The sequence below is a fragment of the Biomphalaria glabrata genome, chromosome 17 (genome assembly GCF_947242115.1).
Source record: "Biomphalaria glabrata chromosome 17, xgBioGlab47.1, whole genome shotgun sequence".
In the NCBI taxonomy this organism is placed as follows: domain Eukaryota; kingdom Metazoa; phylum Mollusca; class Gastropoda; family Planorbidae; genus Biomphalaria; species Biomphalaria glabrata.
Genome location: NC_074727.1, coordinates 19,734,084 through 19,755,441, shown reverse-complemented (window position 1 = coordinate 19,755,441; position 21,358 = coordinate 19,734,084). Strand labels below are relative to the sequence as shown.

Here is a 21,358-nt window from a genome sequence, read left to right as displayed (position 1 = left end):
GCATCTCAGCGGGTAACACTGTGTAGAAATATAGATCAACTAATACATGTCTCAAAAAGACCACTGGCAACTACTGCCCACAAGTTACTTTCTAACTGAAATTACTTCAGACTTTTCTAAGTCGCTACTGTCCGTTGCGGACTAAAATATTACTTGACCACACGGTCCAAAGGATAACACTTGACTTCTAACTTGACTTCACTAGCCTGACTGACTGCTCTCAAAGTCAACTTTATTCATTTTACTTCCTGTTTTCTACATCAGGAATTCCACGTGTCTTTTAAACTCTTAACATGACGTGAACTTTAGATCATGCAATGTCAACTAAGACTGTGACACATGGCTAGGATCCTTCTCTCAATTTCTGCTGGCGAATATTTTTAAATGTAAAATACACGTCTAGGTACCACTCAAGCTTTGTCAGTTTTTGATTTCTTCAACTTTCAAGTCTGAAAGGGTTAACAACACATACACAATGTAGGCATCCTGCTTCCTGGCAAACACTTCAAATGTGTGTGACAAATCTGCAAGTGCTAATGAACAATTCAAAGAAAATGTATTGATAGACTTCCATTCTTCTCTTTTGTATTTTTTTTATCCTTTACGGTCACGGCAAAATAGTGAGTTCACTTGGGAGAGACTCTGTAGGAAGTATTTGACTTTCACTCTTTGACTGCATCTTTATCTACATCTTTGACTACAAATTTATCTACATCTTTGACTACATCTTTGACTACATCTCTGACTACATCTTTGACTATATCTTTGACTACATCTCTGACTGCATCTCTAACTGCATCTTTGACTACATCTTTGACTACATCTTTGACTACATCTCTAACTGCATCTTTGACTACATCTCTGACTGCATCTCTAACTGCATCTTTGACTACATCTTTGACTACATCTTTGACTACATCTCTGACTACATCTCTAACTGCATCTTTGACTACATCTTTGACTACATCTTTGACTACATCTTTGACTACATCTCTGACTGCATCTCTAACTGCATCTTTGACTACATCTTTGATTACATCTTTGACTACATCTTTGACTACATCTCTAACTGCATCTTTGACTACATCTTTGATTACATCTTTGACTACATCTCTGACTGCATCTCTAACTACATCTTTGACTACATCTTTGATTACATCTTTGATTACATCTTTGACTACATCTCTGACTGCATCTCTAACTGCATCTTTGACTACATCTTTGATTACATCTTTGATTACATCTTTGACTACATCTTTGACTACATCTCTAACTGCATCTGTCATTACATCTTTGATTACATCTTTGATTACATCTTTTACTACATCTTTGACTACATCTCTAACTGCTTCTTTCACTACATCTTTGATTACATCTTTGATTACATCTTTGACTACATCTTTCACTACATCTCTAACTGCATCTTTGATTACATCTTTGACTACATCTTTGACTACATCTCTACATGCATCTTTGATTACATCTTTGACTACATCTTTGACTACATCTTTGACTACATCTCTAACTGCATCTTTGACTACATCTTTGATTACATCTTTGATTACATCTTTGACTACATCTTTGACTACATCTTTGACTACATCTCTAAATACATCTATAACTGCATCTTTCACTACATCTTTGTTTGTGGAAGTTTTTGAACCGTCATTCTCCATTTCTCTTTTTTTTTGCCTTGAATCTCTTTCAGACCTGTCCAATCTTTAATGTTGTCTTTCCATCTCTTGATTCTTATTTTTCCTGTTACTGTTCCCTAACGGAAGGTCTTTCCAAGCACTGAGAACCGTGTGAAATGGCCATAAAATGTTAGTTCGCTTTTGTTTACAGTTGTCATCAGATGATCGTGATGTTTCTAATCTCCTTCATTGTGATGATGTTTCTAATCTCCTCCATTGTGATGATGTTTCTAATCTCCTCCACTGTGATGATGTTTCTAATCTCCTCCATTGTGATGATGTTTCTAATCTCCTTTATTGTGGTGATGTTTCTAATCTCCTCCATTGTGATGATGTTTCTAATCTCCTCCATTGTGATGATGTTTCTAATCTCCTCCATTGTGATAATGTTTCTAATCTCCTCCATTGTGATGATGTTTCTAATCTCCTCCATTGTGATGATGTTTCTAATCTCCTCCATTGTGATGATGTTTTTAATCTCCTCCATTGTAATGATGTTTCAAATCTCCTCCACTGTGATGATGTTTCTAATCTCCTCCATTGTGGTGATATTTCTAATCTCCTCCATTGTGATGATGTTTCTAATCTCCTCCATTGTGATGATGTTTCAAATCTCCTCCACTGTGATGATGTTTCTAATCTCCTCCATTGTGGTGATGTTTCTAATCTCCTCCATTGTGGTGATGTTTCTAATCTCCTCCATTGTGATGATGTTTCTAATCTCCTCCATTGTGGTGATGTTTATAATCTCCTCCATTGTGATGATGTTTCTAATCTCCTCCATTGTGGTGATGTTTCTAATCTCCTCCATTGTGGTGATGTTTCTAATCTCCTCCATTGTGATGATGTTTCTAATCTCCTCCACTGTGATGATGTTTCTAATCTCCTCCATTGTGATGATGTTTTTAATCTCCTCCATTGTGGAGATGTTTCTAATCTCCTCCATTGTGATAATGTTTCTAATCTCCTCCATTGTGATGATGTTTCTAATCTCCTCTATTTTGGTGATGTTTCTAATCTCCTCCATTGTGATGATGTTTCTAATCTCCTCCATTGTGATGATGTTTCTAATCTCCTCCATTGTGATGATGTTTCTAATCTCCTCCATTGTGATGATGTTTCTAGTCTCCTTCATTGTGATCATGTTTCTAATCTCCTTCATTGTGATGATGTTTCTAATCTCCTCCATTGTGGTGATGTTTCTAATCTCCTCCACTGTGGTGATGTTTCTAATCTTCTCCATTGTGATGATGTTTCTAATCTCCTCCACTGTGGTGATGTTTCTAATCTCCTCCATTGTGGTGATGTTTCTAATCTCCTTCATTGTGGTGATGTTTCTAATCTCCTTCATTGTGATGATGTTTCTAATCTCCTCCATTGTGATGATGTTTCTAATCTCCTCCATTGTGATGATGTTTCTAATCTCCTCCATTGTGATAATGTTTCTAATCTCCTCCATTGTGATGATGTTTCTAATCTCCTCCATTGTGATGACGTTTCTAATCTCCTCCATTGTGATGATGTTTCTAATCTCCTCCATTGTGATGATGTTTCTAATCTCCTCCATTGTGATGATGTTTCTAATCTCCTCCATTGTGATGATGTTTCTAATCTCCTCCATTGTGATGATGTTTCTAATCTCCTCCATTGTGATGATGTTTCTAATCTCCTCCATTGTGATGATGTTTCTAATCTCCTCCATTGTGATGATGTTTCTAATCTCCTCCATTGTGATGATGTTTCTAATCTCCTCCATTGTGATGATGTTTCTAATCTCCTCCATTGTGATGATGTTTCTAATCTCCTCCATTGTGATGATGTTTCTAATCTCCTCCATTGTGATGATGTTTCTAATCTCCTTCATTGTGATGATGTTTCTAATCTCCTCCATTGTGATGATGTTTCTAATCTCCTCCATTGTGATGATGTTTCTAATCTCCTCCATTGTGATGATGTTTCTAATCTCCTCCATTGTGATGATGTTTCTAATCTCCTCCATTGTGGTGATGTTTCTAATCTCCTCCATTGTGATGATGTTTCTAATCTCCTCCATTGTGATGATGTTTCTAATCTCCTCCATTGTGATGATGTTTCTAATCTCTTCCATTGTGATGATGTTTCTAATCTCCTCCATTGTGATGATGTTTCTAATCTCCTCCATTGTGATGATGTTTCTAATCTCCTCCATTGTGATTATGTTTCTAATCTCCTCCATTGTGATGATGTTTCTAATCTCCTCTATTGTGGTGATGTTTCTAATCTCCTCCATTGTGATGATGTTTCTAATCTCCTCCATTGTGATGATGTTTCTAATCTCCTCCATTGTGATGATGTTTCTAATCTCCTCCATTGTGATGATGTTTCTAATCTCCTCCATTGTGATGATGTTTCTAATCTCCTCCATTGTGATGATGTTTCTAATCTCCTCCATTGTGATGATGTTTCTAATCTCCTCCATTGTGATGATGTTTCTAATCTCCTCTATTGTGATGATGTTTCTAATCTCCTTCATTGTGGTGATGTTTCTAATCTCCTCCATTGTGGTGATGTTTCTAATCTCCTCCATTGTTATGATGTTTCTAATCTCCTTCATTGTGATGATGTTTCTTATCTCCTCCATTGTGATGATGTTTCTAATCTCCTCCATTGTGATGATGTGTCAACCGGCTGGTCATGCCGAGCTACCAGCATAGGTCGTCGGTGGCTGGAGGGTCAATCAGGAGCTGCTGTATCGGACACATGTCCGATGTAGCAGCTGACTGAGTATAGCACCTGTGTAGCCCTGGCGGGCTCATTCTGGACATCCGAATGGCCCGTCCCCTTGTTGGACTCGATGGCGGGTGGGGAGCATTGGTGCCGAATTAACCAAAATATATATGGACAAAAAAACACACACAAAACTACTTGCCCCAGACCTATGTCTGGGCAAGAAACGACGAATTGACGATAAAAAAGAGGAGGTCCCAAAAAGCTGTGCCACCTGGCCATCATTTCTGGTGGTTAGATGCACAGAGGAGGGAAAAAGCCTGACCAAGTTGAGCCCTTTTATTATCTATAAGGGACTCAAGTCAGTAGTGGGAGAGCCCAAGAGTGTGTCTAAGCTACACAAAACAATGGAACTCCTTGTAGAAGTAGACAGCAAGACACACTCTGATGGGCTTTTAAGATGCAGAAGACTCTGTGATCTCCAAGTGGAAGTCATGCCACACAAGAGTCTGAACACCAGCAGAGGTGTAATCAGCTCTAGGGACCTACTGGAATGTTCCGAGAAGGAAATAGTGGAGGGCATTGAAGGAGTCACCCATGCCCGGCGCATTACCAGGCGCAGGGAGGGTTAGTAACAGTACTGATTAACAGTAGGCTGGTCTGGTACCTGGAAAGGAATAAAGTGATCTCAAACTACCAGCGCGGATTCCGGCAGGGGCGGACAACAACTGACCACCTGGTAAGGCTGGAAGCTTATATTAGAAATGCATTACTCAGAAGAGAACATCTAGTAGCTGTATTCTTCGATATAGAAAAGGCCTATGACACAACCTGGAAACATGGCATTCTACGTGACCTGGCGCTTATGGGGCTTAAGGGACACCTCCCCCGTTTTGTGGAGGAATTCCTGAAAGATCGAAAATTTCAGGTCCGAGTGGGCAACTCCGCTTCTGACACTCATGACCAGGAAATGGGTGTACCCCAGGGCAGCATTCTGTCAGTCACCCTGTTCAACATTAAAATAAATAGCATCATAAATGCGCTGTCCCCTGGCATAGAGTGCTCTTTGTATGTTGATGACTTTGTCATTCTTACTTATGGGAAAAACATGAACACCTTAGAAAGGAAATTACAGTTATGTTTAAACAAAATTCAGGGTTGGGCAAACTATAATGGTTTCAAATTCTCAGACTCCAAAACAGTTAGTATGCATTTTTGTAATCTAAGGGGACTCCACCCAGACCCTGAACTATTTATACACAAAAAGAAGATCCCTGTCGTGAAAACTACAAAATTTTTAGGCCTCACCTTAGATTCCAAATTTAATTTTCTCCCCCACATTAAGGAACTTAAGAAGAAATGCCAAAAGTCATTAAACATACTAAGAGTACTCAGCCATACGGACTGGGGAGCTGACAGAGATACCTTGCTGCTGCTCTATCGGAGTCTAATTCGATCCAAGCTAGACTACGGATCCATAATATATGGAGCAGCAAGGAAGTCGTACCTAAAAATACTGGAACCAATACAAAATGCTGCCCTGCGTCTCTGTCTCGGCGCGTTTCGTACATCACCTATCCCAAGTCTCCATGTGGAGGCTGGAGAACTCCCCATGGATATAAGAATGAAAAAGCTTGCAATGCAGTATATAGTCAAGCTAAAATCCAACCCCACGAACCCTGCTTTTGACTCCATATTTAACCCCACAGAGGTAGAATTATACAATCGAAGGCCTAACGTCATACAGCCGTTGGGCCTTCGAATGAGAGAACCCATCCAAAATTTAACCCCACCCATTGACCAAATCTCTAAAATAGAAACCCCTCAGAATCCTCCTTGGCTAATGAATAAACCCAAATTAAATTTATCCCTCCTTAATTTCAAAAAAGAAAATACAAACCCAAGCATACTACAAGTCCACTTTAGGGAACTGCAGGAGAGCTACGGAGATTGTGGCACCATCTACACAGACGGATCCAAAATGGAGGGAAAGGTCGCGTGTGCCTGCTCCTTTCGGAACAAAACAATCTCCCGTAGACTCCCCGATGGTTGCTCCATCTTTACGGCCGAATTGCACGCAATGTTGCTTGCACTTATGGCCGTAAAAGCATCAGAAAGGAGTAAATTTATAAACTGCTCCGACTCCAAATCTGCATTGCAAGCTTTGGGGCGGATGAAGACTGACATCCCATTGGTACATAAGAGCCTGAAGCTGTTGGACCAAATAACAGCCGACCGTAGGGATGTCACCTTCATCTGGGTCCCCTCCCATGTTGGCATTGAGGGAAACGAAGCCGCAGACAGAGAAGCAAAGAGAGCCCTAAATCATGCGGTGTCAGGAACCCAAATTCCCTACTCGGACCTGAGACAAAGTATTGCCTCTGCCACCTATCGAGAGTGGCAGAACCGATGGGAGGCTGAGACTCACAGTAAACTCAGGCAGATTGTGGCGGATGTCAGGTGGCGGCCCACATCTAAGGGTCTGACAAGGCGTGGTAGCACAACCATGTCCAGACTTAGGATTGGCCACACCTACATCACGCACTCTTTTGTACTAAAGAGAGAGGAGCCCCCACTTTGCGAGTACTGTGACGCTCGCCTCACCGTGGAACATATCCTCGTTGATTGCCCCAGATACCAGGATGTCAGGGCGAAATATTTTAGACCCACTAATCTAAAAACACTATTTAATAATGTCGACCCTGGGAAGGTACTGGGCTTTATTCGGGAAGTGGGGCTATCTACGAAGATCTGATTTATGAATTTGTGAACATGCACTATTTACATTAGATTTTTACCAAATATTTAAATTTTTACTACCTTTACTATTTTAACTGTGAATAGACCTTGATTTTAATTATATGACTGTATAGAATCTGGCCCTTGTTGTTTAGAGAGAGAGAGTGGTCCTTGAGGGACTGCAGGCACGACATGGCCTAAATTGTGCCGATGTGCCTCAAATCAACAAATCAACAAATCAATCCTTCATTGTGATGATGTTTCTAATCTCCTCCACTGTGATGATGTTTCTAATCTCCTCCACTGTGATGATGTTTCTAATCTCCTCCACTGTGATGATGTTTCTAATCTCCTCCACTGTGATGATGTTTCTAATCTCCTCCACTGTGATGATGTTTCTAATCTCCTCCACTGTGATGATGTTTCTAATCTCCTCCACTGTGGTGATGTTTCTAATCTCCTCCACTGTGATGATGTTTCTAATCTCTTCCATTGTGAAATGTTTTTTTTTTTGTGTGATGCCTAGGATCTTTCTAAAGCTTGTCAATTCCATTTGACTGTAAATTTAATTAAAAATAAAAAGGCAACTATCCAGCGGTAGTAAATAAGATTTAATATGAAGATTAACTGTTTCGCATTGAGTTAGTGTTAAAATTATAGCTATTTCTTTGGTTGAGTCAGAAAACTTGACATTATTTTATAATGTGAGATTGTTCTAATTGAAACAACACACTTAAGTAAATCGTTATATGTCTTTTAATTTATGTCTCAGCGGTCAGTTCTTCGTCTAATCATCACGATGTTAACTCCAGCTCATCGACCTGTGAGATGTCTGGCATGATGAACGATGCCGTCGAAGCTGCTGGACCCTATCTGTACCCATGTACCATCGAATACAGCCTCATGTGCGCCGGTAGGTTCAACGGGGTTCAGACCAATCTTAATGAGTGAAAGACTAACTAGTATACTCTGTCTGAATTATTGTTCATTTGTTTTCATTCTCTTTAAATGCTTTTAATATTTGAAAATAAATAAATATGTAATATAACCCAACAAATGTATTATTGCATGCTATAAAGCTATGTTACTGGGTTTTTTTTAGTTATTGTTAAATAGTGTAGTAATTTCTATTCAGTAATATTGATTACATTGACATTTTATACATAATACAGAAGACAACACAGTAATTGTGATGATATCCGAGCGAGCACTCGTCCTTACTGTTTTAAACTCTCTGCTGCAAAGTTTATGCAAACTGTTTTTTTCAAACGCAGTATTAAAACAAGATTACAAAGAGAGTTTGTGTTACACAAACTCAGAGGCGGCCCCCGTCGAAGTCGGATCCCTGTCGGATCTGCATATTCGCAAATAATATTCAAGAGGTGATTTAATTTTGATGTAAAATGTTTTACACGTTTCGGATGTTCCTTCAGAGTTGAAGATAATTACTTCCTAGTCCAAACCTCCCGCAGGACGACGGGGGATGGGAGCGGGCAGGGTTTGAACCCTGGGCCATCCATAAATCTGAACGACAGTCCAGCGCGCAAACCGCACGACCAGGCAGCCATCCGATGGTCAAAAGTAATAATGTTTCAAAGATTAATTTGCCGTAAATTTAAAATTAAATTTAATAAAAAATAGTAGATTAGTTTTAGTATATTAAAACATTACAATATTGATCAAAACGTTTGGAAATGAAAATCTACACTTTTTTTTTACACTTTAAGTTTAGAAATTGAAATTCTACATCTTAATCTAGTCTATTTTAGTCTAAACTAGATCTAGAAATTCTAGATCTAGACTCTAAAATAATTTTAATTAGAATATAAATCCAGATCTAGATATACTGTAATAAAAATCTAGATCTAGTTTAAAAAATCTAGATTAGATCTAAATCAAGATATCATTCCTTTTTTAAACGCGAGTCACATAACGAGGCTTAATAAACATTACTATACCGAGTTCTTTTTTCATTTCATTTGAAGAATTAATTCCATATAACGTCAGAGGGAAAAAAAAACACTACGTCACACGGCCTAGCTAGACTAAAAATCGCCTTCATCTATAAGAGCCATTTATCGAGTGTTCATAGACTTTGGTGCACCGAGTGCGTTCTTTAAGCATTTCATTTAAAGAATTCATTCCATATGACGTCAGAGGGAAAAAAAAAACACTACGTCACACGGCCTAGCTAGAATAAAAATCGCCTTCATCATTACGAGCGTTTTATCGAGTGTTCATAGACATTGGTGCACCGAGTGCGTTCTTTTAGCATTTCATTTAAAGAATTCATTCCATATGACGTCAAAGGAAAAAAAAAACACTACGTCACAAGGCCTAGCTAGACTAAAAATCACCTTTATCAACACGAGCCATTTCTCGAGTGTTCATAGACATTGGTGCACCGAGTGCGTTCTTTTAGCATTTCATTTAAAGAATTCATTCCATGTGACGTCAAAGGAAAAAAAAAACACTACGTCACACGGCTTAGTTAGACTAAAATATGTTTTCATTAATACAAGCAATTTTTTCGAGGGTTAATAGACATTGGTGCACCGAGTGCGTTCTTTTAACATTACATTTAAAGAGTCCATTCATATGACGTCAAAGAAAAAAAATTCCATTACCTCACAATAGGCTAGTACCGGTACCATAAAAAAAATGTCTTTATTTACACGAGATATTTAACGAGGGTTCATAGACATTGGTGCACTGAGTTCTAATAGATATTATTTAAAAAGGATCAAAGCCACATTGTTTTTGCGTTTTGTCTGTCAGTCGGTCTGTCCGTTATCTTGATATAAAAAAAACAACTAAAAGTTATTAAAAATTGATTAACCTTTATTTTACGTTTCAAAACATCGCAATAATTTTTAGGTATGAACACAATTGAAAAGTTTATAAAGAAAAAGAGAATTTCAGATAAATGTAATACCGTTAATTAAATTTTTTGGATGGTCTCGTATAAAAATTAGATGTACTACAGCCACGTGGAGAGATTTTCATACCTTACTTTGGTGTTTGGATTCTGTTTTCCTTAAAAATCGGAACATAATATTAACGATAATTAGATTTTTTAATGTTTTAGGTAGAAAGTTAAATGTACTGTAAGAGAGTAGTGAGTTAAAATATTTTTCATAAAAATCCGTAAAAACATTATTTCGTAAATGAGAAGATTATTTGTTTATTAATTAGAAGAGGGAGTTCAAACAATTATTTGGCGTTAGTAGATTTTTAAATAAATTCGGAAATTTCTGGCGACGATTTGTAAGAAACAAAATCCGGAACTTTCTTTATCGATTACAAAACTTCTATGTTATGTTTTACAAGAAAATTAAATGTCTAAAAAGTAATTTTCAGTAATCAATTCTAGTAAATTACTTTTTTTAAAAGCCTTATGCGATTTCAAACAATCATTAGGCATAATTCATGTTTTATAAAACAATATCCGGAACATTTTTACAATTAATGAAATATAAGTCAGTATAGAGATTATGATTTAGCATTAATATGCTATTTACATAAAAAACGGAACAACATATTATTGATAATGTGTTTTTGCAACGTTTAAGCATGGAAATTGAATGTAATATAAGTTAGAAGAGCAAACAAACATTTGTTGGCGTTGATTAGTTTTGCACAAGAAAATCCGGAACAATCAATTTTAGATACTTAAAACTATTGAGATGTTATGGGAGGAACATTAAAGGGTAAATCAGATTTTCAATAGCTTTTAGAGTTCTAGTTTTTTAAATCTAATCGTGACGGACAGACCGACCAACAGACAAAACGCACAAAAATAAGCCTCTTTTATTCGGATGGGGGCACTAAACAAAAAATAAATAAAATCTGATTTTTAAAAAAAGTTTAAGGAATTGGTTTAGCACCTGATCATGTTGCGACGTTACGCTACTGCACGAAAATCGCTGCATAAAAAGTCCATTTAAAAAAATGTGCGTGATATTTACATACAAAGTGCATTATTAGCCTTTATAAACAAACAGAAATGTTTTCTTTTAATTTTAGCAGCTAGTTGACCAGAAAAAACGTCTTTAACTATTATTTGTATTTGTTGTAAACATTTCCTGTACATTTTAAAAATATATTTGACTTAGTGATACTGAAAATACACAAAAATTGTCCATCTTTGTTAGCATATTGTAACATTGCCTCCCTTACATTTACATTGCACAAACCTAATAGCGGCTTTTTCCCCTTACGGGGGCCGCTAAAAATTGATGTTATCTCTCAGTTTTTTCAAAGACGATTTTTTTTAAAATTCAGTACTGAAGAGATTACATTGTCAACAACACATAAGTTTACTTTTTACTTAGTTTATAGTTAAAAAAAAAAAAAACCTTCTTGCGAATTAGGGGATTTCCACAATACATTGTGAATATAGTTATCTCCAGTTTGTTAACATTTTAGTTAGAAGGTCAAGCTTACATTCTTTAAGTAATAAATACTAAAGCATAGTAAAGGAAAAGAAAAGGTATTGAGAAATATGGGGTTACATAAGGTAAACAAAAGATTTAAAAAGAAGACGATTGAGAGAGATTTTTAAAAGAAATATAAACTAAACTATATCACGAACGCCATATAAAAATAAATCCCCTTTGCCAACTAAGTAAGGATATTACAAGCGAAAGGTATACTAGACACTATGTGTTACTGTTACAGGTCTACTTACATTGTGTTACTGTTACAGGTCTACTGTACATTATGAGTTACTGTTACTGGTTTACTGTACATTAGGTGTTACTGTTACAGGTATATTGTATATTATGTGTTACTGTTACAGGTATATTGTATATTATGTGTTACTGTTACAGGTATATTGTATATTATGTGTTACTGTTACAGGTATATTGTATATTATGTGGAAGAATGTGGGTAACAAGCCCATGCGCCATCACCCCTCCGATTCTGACGACGATGACCACGAGAGAGTGCACCGAATGAGTGTGGACTGCACCAGCAGCAGCAGAGGCCTGTTTCTGGGTATCCTGATGATGGTCGGCACCATCATCTCCATCATTGCTTTTTACATGCTGGTCAACTCGGAGAACATGCAGGTACAGTAAACATGTTCATAATGTATCCAGCTCTGTTCACTTTGTAGGGTTTGTTTGGGAAAACCATGATTTCAAGTGACTAGTGTGATAGTGAGTGTGTTTGTTTGGTTGACAGTGTTTTGTGTGCACGAAAAGACTTTAGTGACTAGTCGACGAGACTTAAGTGAATAGTAGACGAGACTTTAGTGACTAGTCGACGAGACTTTAGTGACTAGTCGACGAAACTTTAGTGACTGGTCATATTGAATGATTACACTTAAGTCGTTTATGTATGATTGTGAAGATCTTAGTTAATCGATAACGAATAGAATGACAGTAGAATTCCGGAATGGTTAGTCGTTACGAGGGGCTGACTGGGTATATGTGAATTCGCGCAAATGCCCGGTGGGCCAGCACCCACTGAGACTGTTGGGCCGCCGCTGAATCGGCGCGATGAAACGATTTTATATTTTACCTAAAAAGGATTCCTGGGACTGTCGTGATTTACCCATGCCTAATTTGTGTAGACTTTGAAGGAAAACAATTAGCTGAATCTTAAAGCAAATTTGAAAGATCTGCAATAGCATCAACCAACCTTATCGCTTGACTGTCATAAGCTTTCAAAGCGAAGCTGGGACTTAAATTCCATCTTCGAGTTCCTGGGAAATGAGATTCTGTTCGGTCTCTAGGATGAAGTCGTAGCTTACTAATTATTTTACGAAACAGTTTAAATATTATGTTTAGAGTTTATTGACCAAAGCCTGTTGGAAAGTGACAGGTAAACTCTTTTATTCCCCCACAGCAAATTAATAAATTAAACTGTGCTAAATATCTTTTCAGACTTCTGTTGATGTCTTATTTCACACAATGACATCTAAGATGGTTGTTTTTTGCGTAATTTAATTATGGTTGCGTCTAATTGGCGTTGGTAGTGCTCCTTGATGTTAAGTGTAGAGGGTTACAGCTTGTCAACTTTTCTCAATACTTTTGGGTATGATACGATTTAGAGATGAACTTATTTTAAAGACCAATGAATAATAATTATTGTATTTAAAAAAGTTACACCTCTTTATATTTATGGCTGATGGATCTTTACTAAAAGTACCTAGAATCTCTTTAGATTTAAATCGTGAAAATATTTTACCTGGAAAAAATATTTAGTAGGCTTACATTATTGTAAGGGTCGCGGTGGCTGAGTGGTTAAGCGCTTGGCTTACGAACCTGGGGTCCTAGATACGAATCTCGGTGAAGACTGAGATTTTGAATTTCGGGATTTGTAGGTCGCCCCTGAAACCACCCAACTGGGTACCTGACATTAGTTAGGGAACGTTAAGACGGTTGGTCGTTGTGCTGGCCACATGACACCCTATTCGTTAACCGTTGTTGCATGGTTTATAAAGGGAACTTTTTTTTTACATTTTTATATTACGGATTTGTTTTCTATAAAAAAAAATGTTTTTGACATGGACAATACACCTCTACAAGTTTATTCTGTTTTCTCTTTTTGACCAGTTGTCTGGGCTAATACTGACCCACCTGTCAGAGACGTTTATCTACACAGTGACTTTGATCGCCATTCTGCTGGCCGCATGGAGAATGAAGAACCTGACCTTCCACAACGAGCACGAGATTGACCTGGAGGACATTCTGGTGCTGATCTCTTACACTGGTCTCCTGGTCTTCATCATCTTCAGGTACACTGTGGAGTCCTAGTGGAAGACTTCTAGAAATAGCTTTGTCAAGAGTAACGTCCTTTAGTTAGGCACTTAGTATAGAGATGCACTAAGAGTCGACGGACTTTGAAAGCGACATTTAGTGACGTCACCGATAGTGTGTGTGTATTGGAGTGGGGGTTAGCGTGTTTATGTTAGTATTGGGCAGTTGGTGTTAGGACTTCAAGGTGACAATATTGTATTACGGACAAAGACGCGACATGTGACCTTTATGTATACAACTTCATTCAAGTATCTAACGGTTTGGACTTATCGTATTATGCTGATAGGCTTTGTTGTTTTAGTAGTTTTTAACGCGTCTGATACGCCCGGACAAGAAACTCAAAACATCTTCTGAGTAATCTGTCGAAGCCAGACAGTCATTATGCAATTCCAAGACCAAAGCCTATCACACTTTTATATTCATCCATTTAGTGTCCCAGTTTTAGTTCCTCGGTCAGATCATAGAAAAAGTTAAGTTACCCCTTTCGGACATTGTGAACTATAGGGCAGATGATCTATGGCAGTGATGCCCAACCTTATTTGGTTTGCGGGCCATTTTAATTTTCGAAATTCGTGTCGCGGGCCATATCACCAAAAAGAAAAAAAAAATACAATAAGCCTATTTTTAATAGTTTTATTTGTGGACCTACTTACACTAATTAATGTGATGCATGAAGTTTATCCAAAACCATTTTCTGAATATCTGACTGAATAAATGATTGGTGTGAAGCGTGGTCGAGAGGCTAAGTACGCTTGAACTTGGCTTGGCTTGGCTACCTAGAAGGGGGCTCGAGGTTCGACACCCGATTTGGGCCGAGTTGTGTTTACTGAGTGCCTTAAGGCAGCACGAAAAACCAACTCCTAGATACCCCCTCCCCCCCCAGTGCTCCACAAATGAGATTGGACCAAAAAGCGCACTGAGCATGCTATAAGCATGAAAGTAGCACTATATAAAAGCTATAATAATAATAATTTTTAAAAAAGTCGGAGCACTGAATCTAAATGTTCATCCGTGAGGCGATTACGTCACTTGGTTTTCACCCGTTTCATCATTGAGAAAGTTTGTTCCCACAAATAAGTGCTTGAAAACATTGGGATCATCCTTAGCGCTTGTTTTCGAAGATTTGGAAACTCTTCTGCAGGTAACATGGAGTAGAAGTCAATGGTCTGCATCACTTGAAATGTGTCAAGCAGGGATGTCTGGCTTTGTAAGTCAATCAGTTCCAGTTTGCTGATCCGTCGGAGCAGTTTAAACATTGGCAGCAAACGGATTTTCAAAAAGACGGATTTCATGTTTTAAATTCTGAAACTCCACAAAACTTTCAATGAAATAATTCATCAAGAGCCTCATCAGAATCATTTTCTTGTCTCTTTTTGTGAAATATTCTTGTCAATCCCCCCAATCTCTAGTCGTAACTTGGCAATCTTGTCGTCGCGGCTCAAACCAAGAATGCCACCATGTGTGTTTATGTGTTTGGCTTCATAATGCCTTTTAATGTTATGTTCTTTAAAAACAGCCACACTTTGTTTACAAATCAACATGTTGGCTTACTATCCTATTCCACAAAAAAGTAAAGATCTGTCCACTTTTCTTGAAAGTTTCTACATTCAGATTCTACTTTTCGTTTCTCTCCCATTTCATTCAATCACAAACATTAAACACCGACGGTACCAATCGCTGTGATAGAAAAAGAACACGACTCAAAACGAGGCATCAATGATCTCTGTGTTGCACACACAAGGTGTCAAGGACACGGCTAGCTCAAGACAGTAGCGGAATTTTCCAAGAATAAAAAAAGTTGTCTAGTTTTATCGCCATTGAAAAAAACAAAACAACACTTGTGTTCTTACAATAAAAAAAAAAATATTGACTATGAATATTAGAATACCAAACATAAAGATGGAATTCATCCAAGAATGAGTGAGAATCAGAATCCTAACTTAAAGAGAATATTTTTCAACATTCTAATTTTTTATTTTTTTTTTAATTTTTACATTTTGTTCCAATGCTTTGGCGGGCCGGATAAAAGCACGTCGCGGGCCGGATCTGGCCCGCGGGCTGTAGTTTGGGCATCGCTGATCTATGGTTATCGAGGGTGTCATGTGGCCAGCACAACGACCAAGTAAAAATCCAAATAAATCCATGTCTCAAGACTGGAGTCAAGACCCTTGGTACGGTAGCACTTGCCACTTATAATTATATAAATATTTTCTTTAAAAATAGGTTCCTACTGACTTTTTTGGTTTCTCTTAATGATTCAATTATAACCGATTCTCAAATAATAGTTTAAGGTTAATAAACTACACGTATTAAGTACATTTAATATAAACTTAATGATTATTGGTTGTGTTTCACCCAGTATTTTAAGTTTATACATTGGTTATGCTATAAAGAATAAACAATCCAACTACCCACCATCGTTAACAATTGGCCATAGTAAAAGATGACCATTACATCATCTGCCCTATAGATCGTAGGCCTAAGATCTAAAAGGGGAACAAACTTTATAGTAAGACATAAGAAATGATAGTAAATTATATATATATATTGTTTACAGTCTTGTAGCCTCTATCCTGCATACGCCTGCAGACACCAGGTCAGCGCTGACTATTTTGTCCAACATTTTCATGTTGCTACAGTCAACAGCGCAGACACTTTTTATGCTGGCCGGTGACAGAATGACCGCGTCGGATGAGTTGCAGGTAAGTCTAAGATTGCAAAGTGTTAAGGGGTTGTTTGTCAAGCATAGCTGGCATTAGTTGACTAGAGAACAGCATGATGCTACACTAGACCACATATTCTCTTTACATAAGCCAATATTTCAAAACAAAATAACAGATTGTCCTACTTTTTTTTCAAAAAAGAATTTTAAAAACAAATATGTTCAAACTTTTTGTTAGTTGAAAAAAAAATCAAATTCCAAAAGTTTAACTTTTTATTCCAATGATATATTTAATATGAATTAAAACTTGTCACTACAAAGTCAATGGGAAAAGATGGCTGAGTGGTTAAGCATGTGGCTTCTGAACATGGAGTCCTGGGTTCAAGTCTAGGTGAAATCTGGGATTTAAATTTTGGGACTTTTAGGATACCCCTAATCCAACCAACTCTAATGTGTACCTGACTTTATTTGGGAAAAGTAAACACGGTTGGTTGTTGTGCTGGCCACATGACATCTTGCTTGTTAACGTAATTTCTCGCAAGGTCTGAAAAGGAGACTTTACTGTACTAGAAAGTTAAGGAGATTCATGTTTTTATTGTGACTTCAAGTTAAAGTGAGGCATGCTGGGGGAATGGTAAAGCTCTTGGCTTCCTAACCTAGATGTCCCGATTTCGAACCCCACTGAACATCAAGAGTTTATGAACGTCCCTGATTCCACCCAACCGATTGAATACCTGACAAACACGTTGATAATTAACGGAGGTTGGTTGTTGAGCCGGTCACGTCATAACTTACCTGTACACCATTTGCCTTAGTAACATAGGAGCTTTGCATTATTTGTCCCAAAAGATATCTAGATTTGAAAGGGGTACCCTATACTCTTTTTTTTACCCACAACCCTTTTTTACCCACAACCCTTTTAACCCACAGCCCTTTTAACCCACAACCCTTTTTTTTACCCACAACCCTTTTTTTTTACCCACAACCCTTTTTTTAAACCTCAAATTTAAATGATCAATAGTCAATTCAATACACTTTAACTATTTGTTTCAGCAAAGGAAGAAACCAGGGCGTGAGTTTATCACATTTTTACTCATCTCCAACTTTGCCATGTGGGCAGTGAACACTTTTGAAACACAGACCCCACAACACAATCCTATACAGGTTAGTGTTTAATAGTACGCCACAGGTTTAAGGGATATAAGCAAGTTAATTTTTATGTTCTTATGTGAGTGTGATAACAAACAGAAAAACATCGAGATGATGGTGTCATTACTAAGCAAGTTACTAAAATAAAGTTGCCTTCTCTAAAAAGAAAAAAAAAAAAAGATTCCTTGCCAGTGGTACGAATGAGTACAATTACATGGGAAGAACTTGGCTAAATATTTTAAAGTTGCCTTTGTTGCCTCGCCGGTTCTTTAACTTTCATAATGAGAAAAAACAAATGCGGCCTTCATCGGGAAGGAAGTTTACTCCCACTTCTGCTAGTCCCGGCAACTGTCAGAACATGCTGGTTGAGAATTGAGTAACACTGTAAAGAGGTCACTTCTTCTGGAAGCTTTACAGTTCTGAGTTTGCTAAAGTACACATCATTTTTTTTTATTTAATACTCCTTTTCTTTTTTAAAAAAAAGGTTTTATTAACTCACTTTGTCTGTTTATCTGTCCGTCTGTTTATCTGTCCGTCTGTTTGTCTGGTACAATTTTTGTACAACTCGAATCAAGTTAAAATTCCCACAATTATTTCTTTTTTTTTTAATGAAAAAACAAGAATCAATACAAGAATACTAACCAATTAGTTAATTAATTTCTGATAATTACCTTTTTTTTGGTACAGAATAAAAAAAAGGAAAACAATTGTACTTGACAGATGTACAAGTTGGTAGTAGTCCCCTTTAAATTTTGTGTAGAGAATTATGTCCTCACTTAAAAGTTTGAAACCTTCGCTGGCACATTGGTTAGTGTATTGGCTTGAGGAGGCTTGAGGAGGCTTGAGCCCTCGAGTTCGAATTCAAGTCGTACACATTTTTTTCATAAAAAGAGATCACGGTAACCTTCCCCCCCCCAGACCCCCCCTCCTTCTTACCTTCCTTTTCCCAGCTGGTCTATCACGTGATAGGCTCGTAAGTCGTAGCGTATTGAGAAAGCTACAAGCTTGAAATTGCGCCAAACAAAAACAATTGGTAAAAGTATTTCTATTCGAACAGATGTATTATTGTTAGATTGTTAGTCTGGATCAATTATAAATTTAATTAGATGGCTGATCTAAACCTTTTGATACAATTACACTTAATATAAGCTTTGTTGTTGTTGCTCTTTTAAAAGATTTATATATTTTCCTTGTATAATTATTATATGAAAAGCACATTTACATTGATAATATATATTTAATCAGGTGGAGTTCTATGGAAACGATGCATGGGCAATCTTCACCCACGTCAGTGTCCCCTTGGGCATCTACTACAGGTTCCACTCCACTGTCTGCTTCAGCAACATTTGGAAGAACGCCTGGAAGATTCGGAAACACGGTCATGGTCACGGCTAACTTATACAGATCTCCATTTCACACTATCTCAGCCTTCATTATACATGTAGTTCACTGTGATCAAAAGTGCTGTTCAATGCTAGGTTTTTCTCCCAAGATCAAGTGATATCTGTAAATCATTGAATTTTAATTATTAAGATTTTTAACTATGTATATTTCTTCAAAGATTATTTACACTTTTATATTTCCGGTAACACTATCTTACCGGCTTTCTCCCTTTCATTTCTTTCCCACAATGCTGTCTGCTAACTTCAGGTCCATCAACTTTTCTTTCTGTTGTTTCGTTCCTTGCCTGTTTTAACTTCATGAAGGACAATAGCTACGTAGATAGACACGTTTAGTGTGAATAGTAACTGAGATGGCATCTTTCAAGCACTAAATATAAACTTTATCCCTGATATACTTTTTGAAATTTTGTATTTGAGTCATTGATGTGATAAGAATTGGTCCAGAGACTTGGCTGCCTCTACTGATCTAGATCTAGATATAAACCTAAAGTATATAGATATAGGGCCTAGAACAAAGATATTATTATATTTCTATAGCATAGCATTTGCTTATTAATTTAAAAAAAAGACAGTATAACAACTTTAATTTAATAAACTCTATGATCTGATTTATAAGTTTAACCAGGCTAGTTCAGTCCACTTTGAAATAGACAAAGTAAAGATTGTAACTGTGTTGTTTTTTTTTCCTTTTTACAAAAATTATGTTTAAACGCACAATTAAGATGTCTGGACATTATTCAATTTGTAGTGCCTTAAACCCTAACCCGAACAATGTACAGCTCAAATTTACCATAAGCTTTCATATCTATAGTGTGAGTGTGTGTGTGTTTCATGTTGTAGATCATCCTAGTAAACAAATGTCTTTTTTTTATATTTAATCTTGTGTACATTTTTGTTGGTTGATGAATCTATGCCTAAATAATAAGGTTAATTTTGTTTGTTTATTTTTGCTTACATTGTTATAACTTAAATGTAAATGGTGGAATGATGCAGTTTTGTCTGTTTACATGATTTAGAGGGACGACAGACAAATGTGTAAAGTGTTGGAGTTGTGCCTCTTAATGGATCAATGTTTAATTCATGACCATGTCTGTTCGTATGAGTGTGTTATGAATATTCTCCTTTATAGTCAAATGGAACTCATTTGTACTGAAGATAGGAATGATCGAGGGAGGGAGGATTTACTTGAAAAGTTAAAAATGTGAAATGTTTCCTTTTGATACAAATAATTTAATACAATAAGTATTTTAATATTTGTTTAACTATAATTTAATAATATCTATCAAATCAGTTCTCAATTTTCTTTTATCATATAGTTTGCCCAGCTGTACTTCTTTCAGTCTTTGAATCAACTCTTTGTTAACAAAGTGTGATCATTTAAAAAAAAAAATCTTTGTGGAATAAAAAAAAATGAGATTTAAATTGTGTCAAAATATGTGCATCTTGTGAAATTGAATATAATTTGACATTTGACACCATTAACAAATGACAAACAGCAATAATGAATCATTCCAAAACCTATGTATAAATGATTATTAACTCCAAAATGATATAGTATCATTGACGGCATGAGGATTTTTTCATACTAATAGCAAATTTTAGAAAATTGATGTTATATTTGTCTGTTAGAAAATTTGATCAGATATTTAAAATCATTATAACCCCAGTTACCTGATTGTGTCATCCATAACTTTTTAACATAATGGAAGGAATGGGGAAGGGGGGAATAAAGCAGAGGTCTACAGGGTCCTGTCCTGGCCTGCAGTGTAAGAGCTTATTGTGTGTGTGTTCATGTAGATTTAATACAGATGAAAATGATTGAAAGTGACTGTTTAACTGTACCAGTGTTTTAAATATTCTTGTTATAAATCAAACTATTTAAGGGAATAATCAAGAAGTGAAGTATTTATTTATTTGTGGTTTAAAAAAGAATGAGAAAAACAGGAGTCATGTCTTTTTTATTTTTTTTATTTCATGAAAGATAACTCATTAAATAAAATGTACACACAAAAAATATTTATTTTTATGGCTCTTTGCTCATTATGCAACCTGTGACTGCAACAGACCTAACTTTATGGTGGAAAGAGATTGAGAAAGAAACATTGAATGAGAAATAGGAAAGACAGAAGTAGATGAGGGATAATGGAAAAGTACCTGTGACAGGTTAAAAAAACAAAACAAAGCTGCCACAAAAAAAAAATAGCCGACAAGTTCTTTAGACATAGTAAGATATTA

The 21,358-nt window shown here is 36.7% G+C and overlaps 1 protein-coding gene across 4 annotated transcripts in view; it reads left to right on the top strand.

Annotated features, from left to right (window-relative positions):
* The window catches only part of LOC106062757 (proton channel OtopLc-like), a 79,991-nt gene extending 58,922 nt beyond the window's left edge, over positions 1 to 21,069 (top strand). For all 4 annotated transcript variants that reach the window (XM_056015136.1, XM_056015135.1, XM_056015134.1 and 1 more), the window contains 6 exons: positions 7,912 to 8,052; positions 12,003 to 12,214; positions 13,706 to 13,887; positions 16,467 to 16,611; positions 17,625 to 17,735; positions 18,966 to 21,069. In XM_056015136.1, the coding sequence (XP_055871111.1) occupies positions 7,912 to 8,052; positions 12,003 to 12,214; positions 13,706 to 13,887; positions 16,467 to 16,611; positions 17,625 to 17,735; positions 18,966 to 19,115 (941 nt within the window). In that variant the 3' untranslated portion in view covers positions 19,116 to 21,069. The remainder of the gene's footprint in view (positions 1 to 7,911; positions 8,053 to 12,002; positions 12,215 to 13,705; positions 13,888 to 16,466; positions 16,612 to 17,624; positions 17,736 to 18,965) is intronic.
* Positions 21,070 to 21,358: the final 289 nt, after the last annotated feature.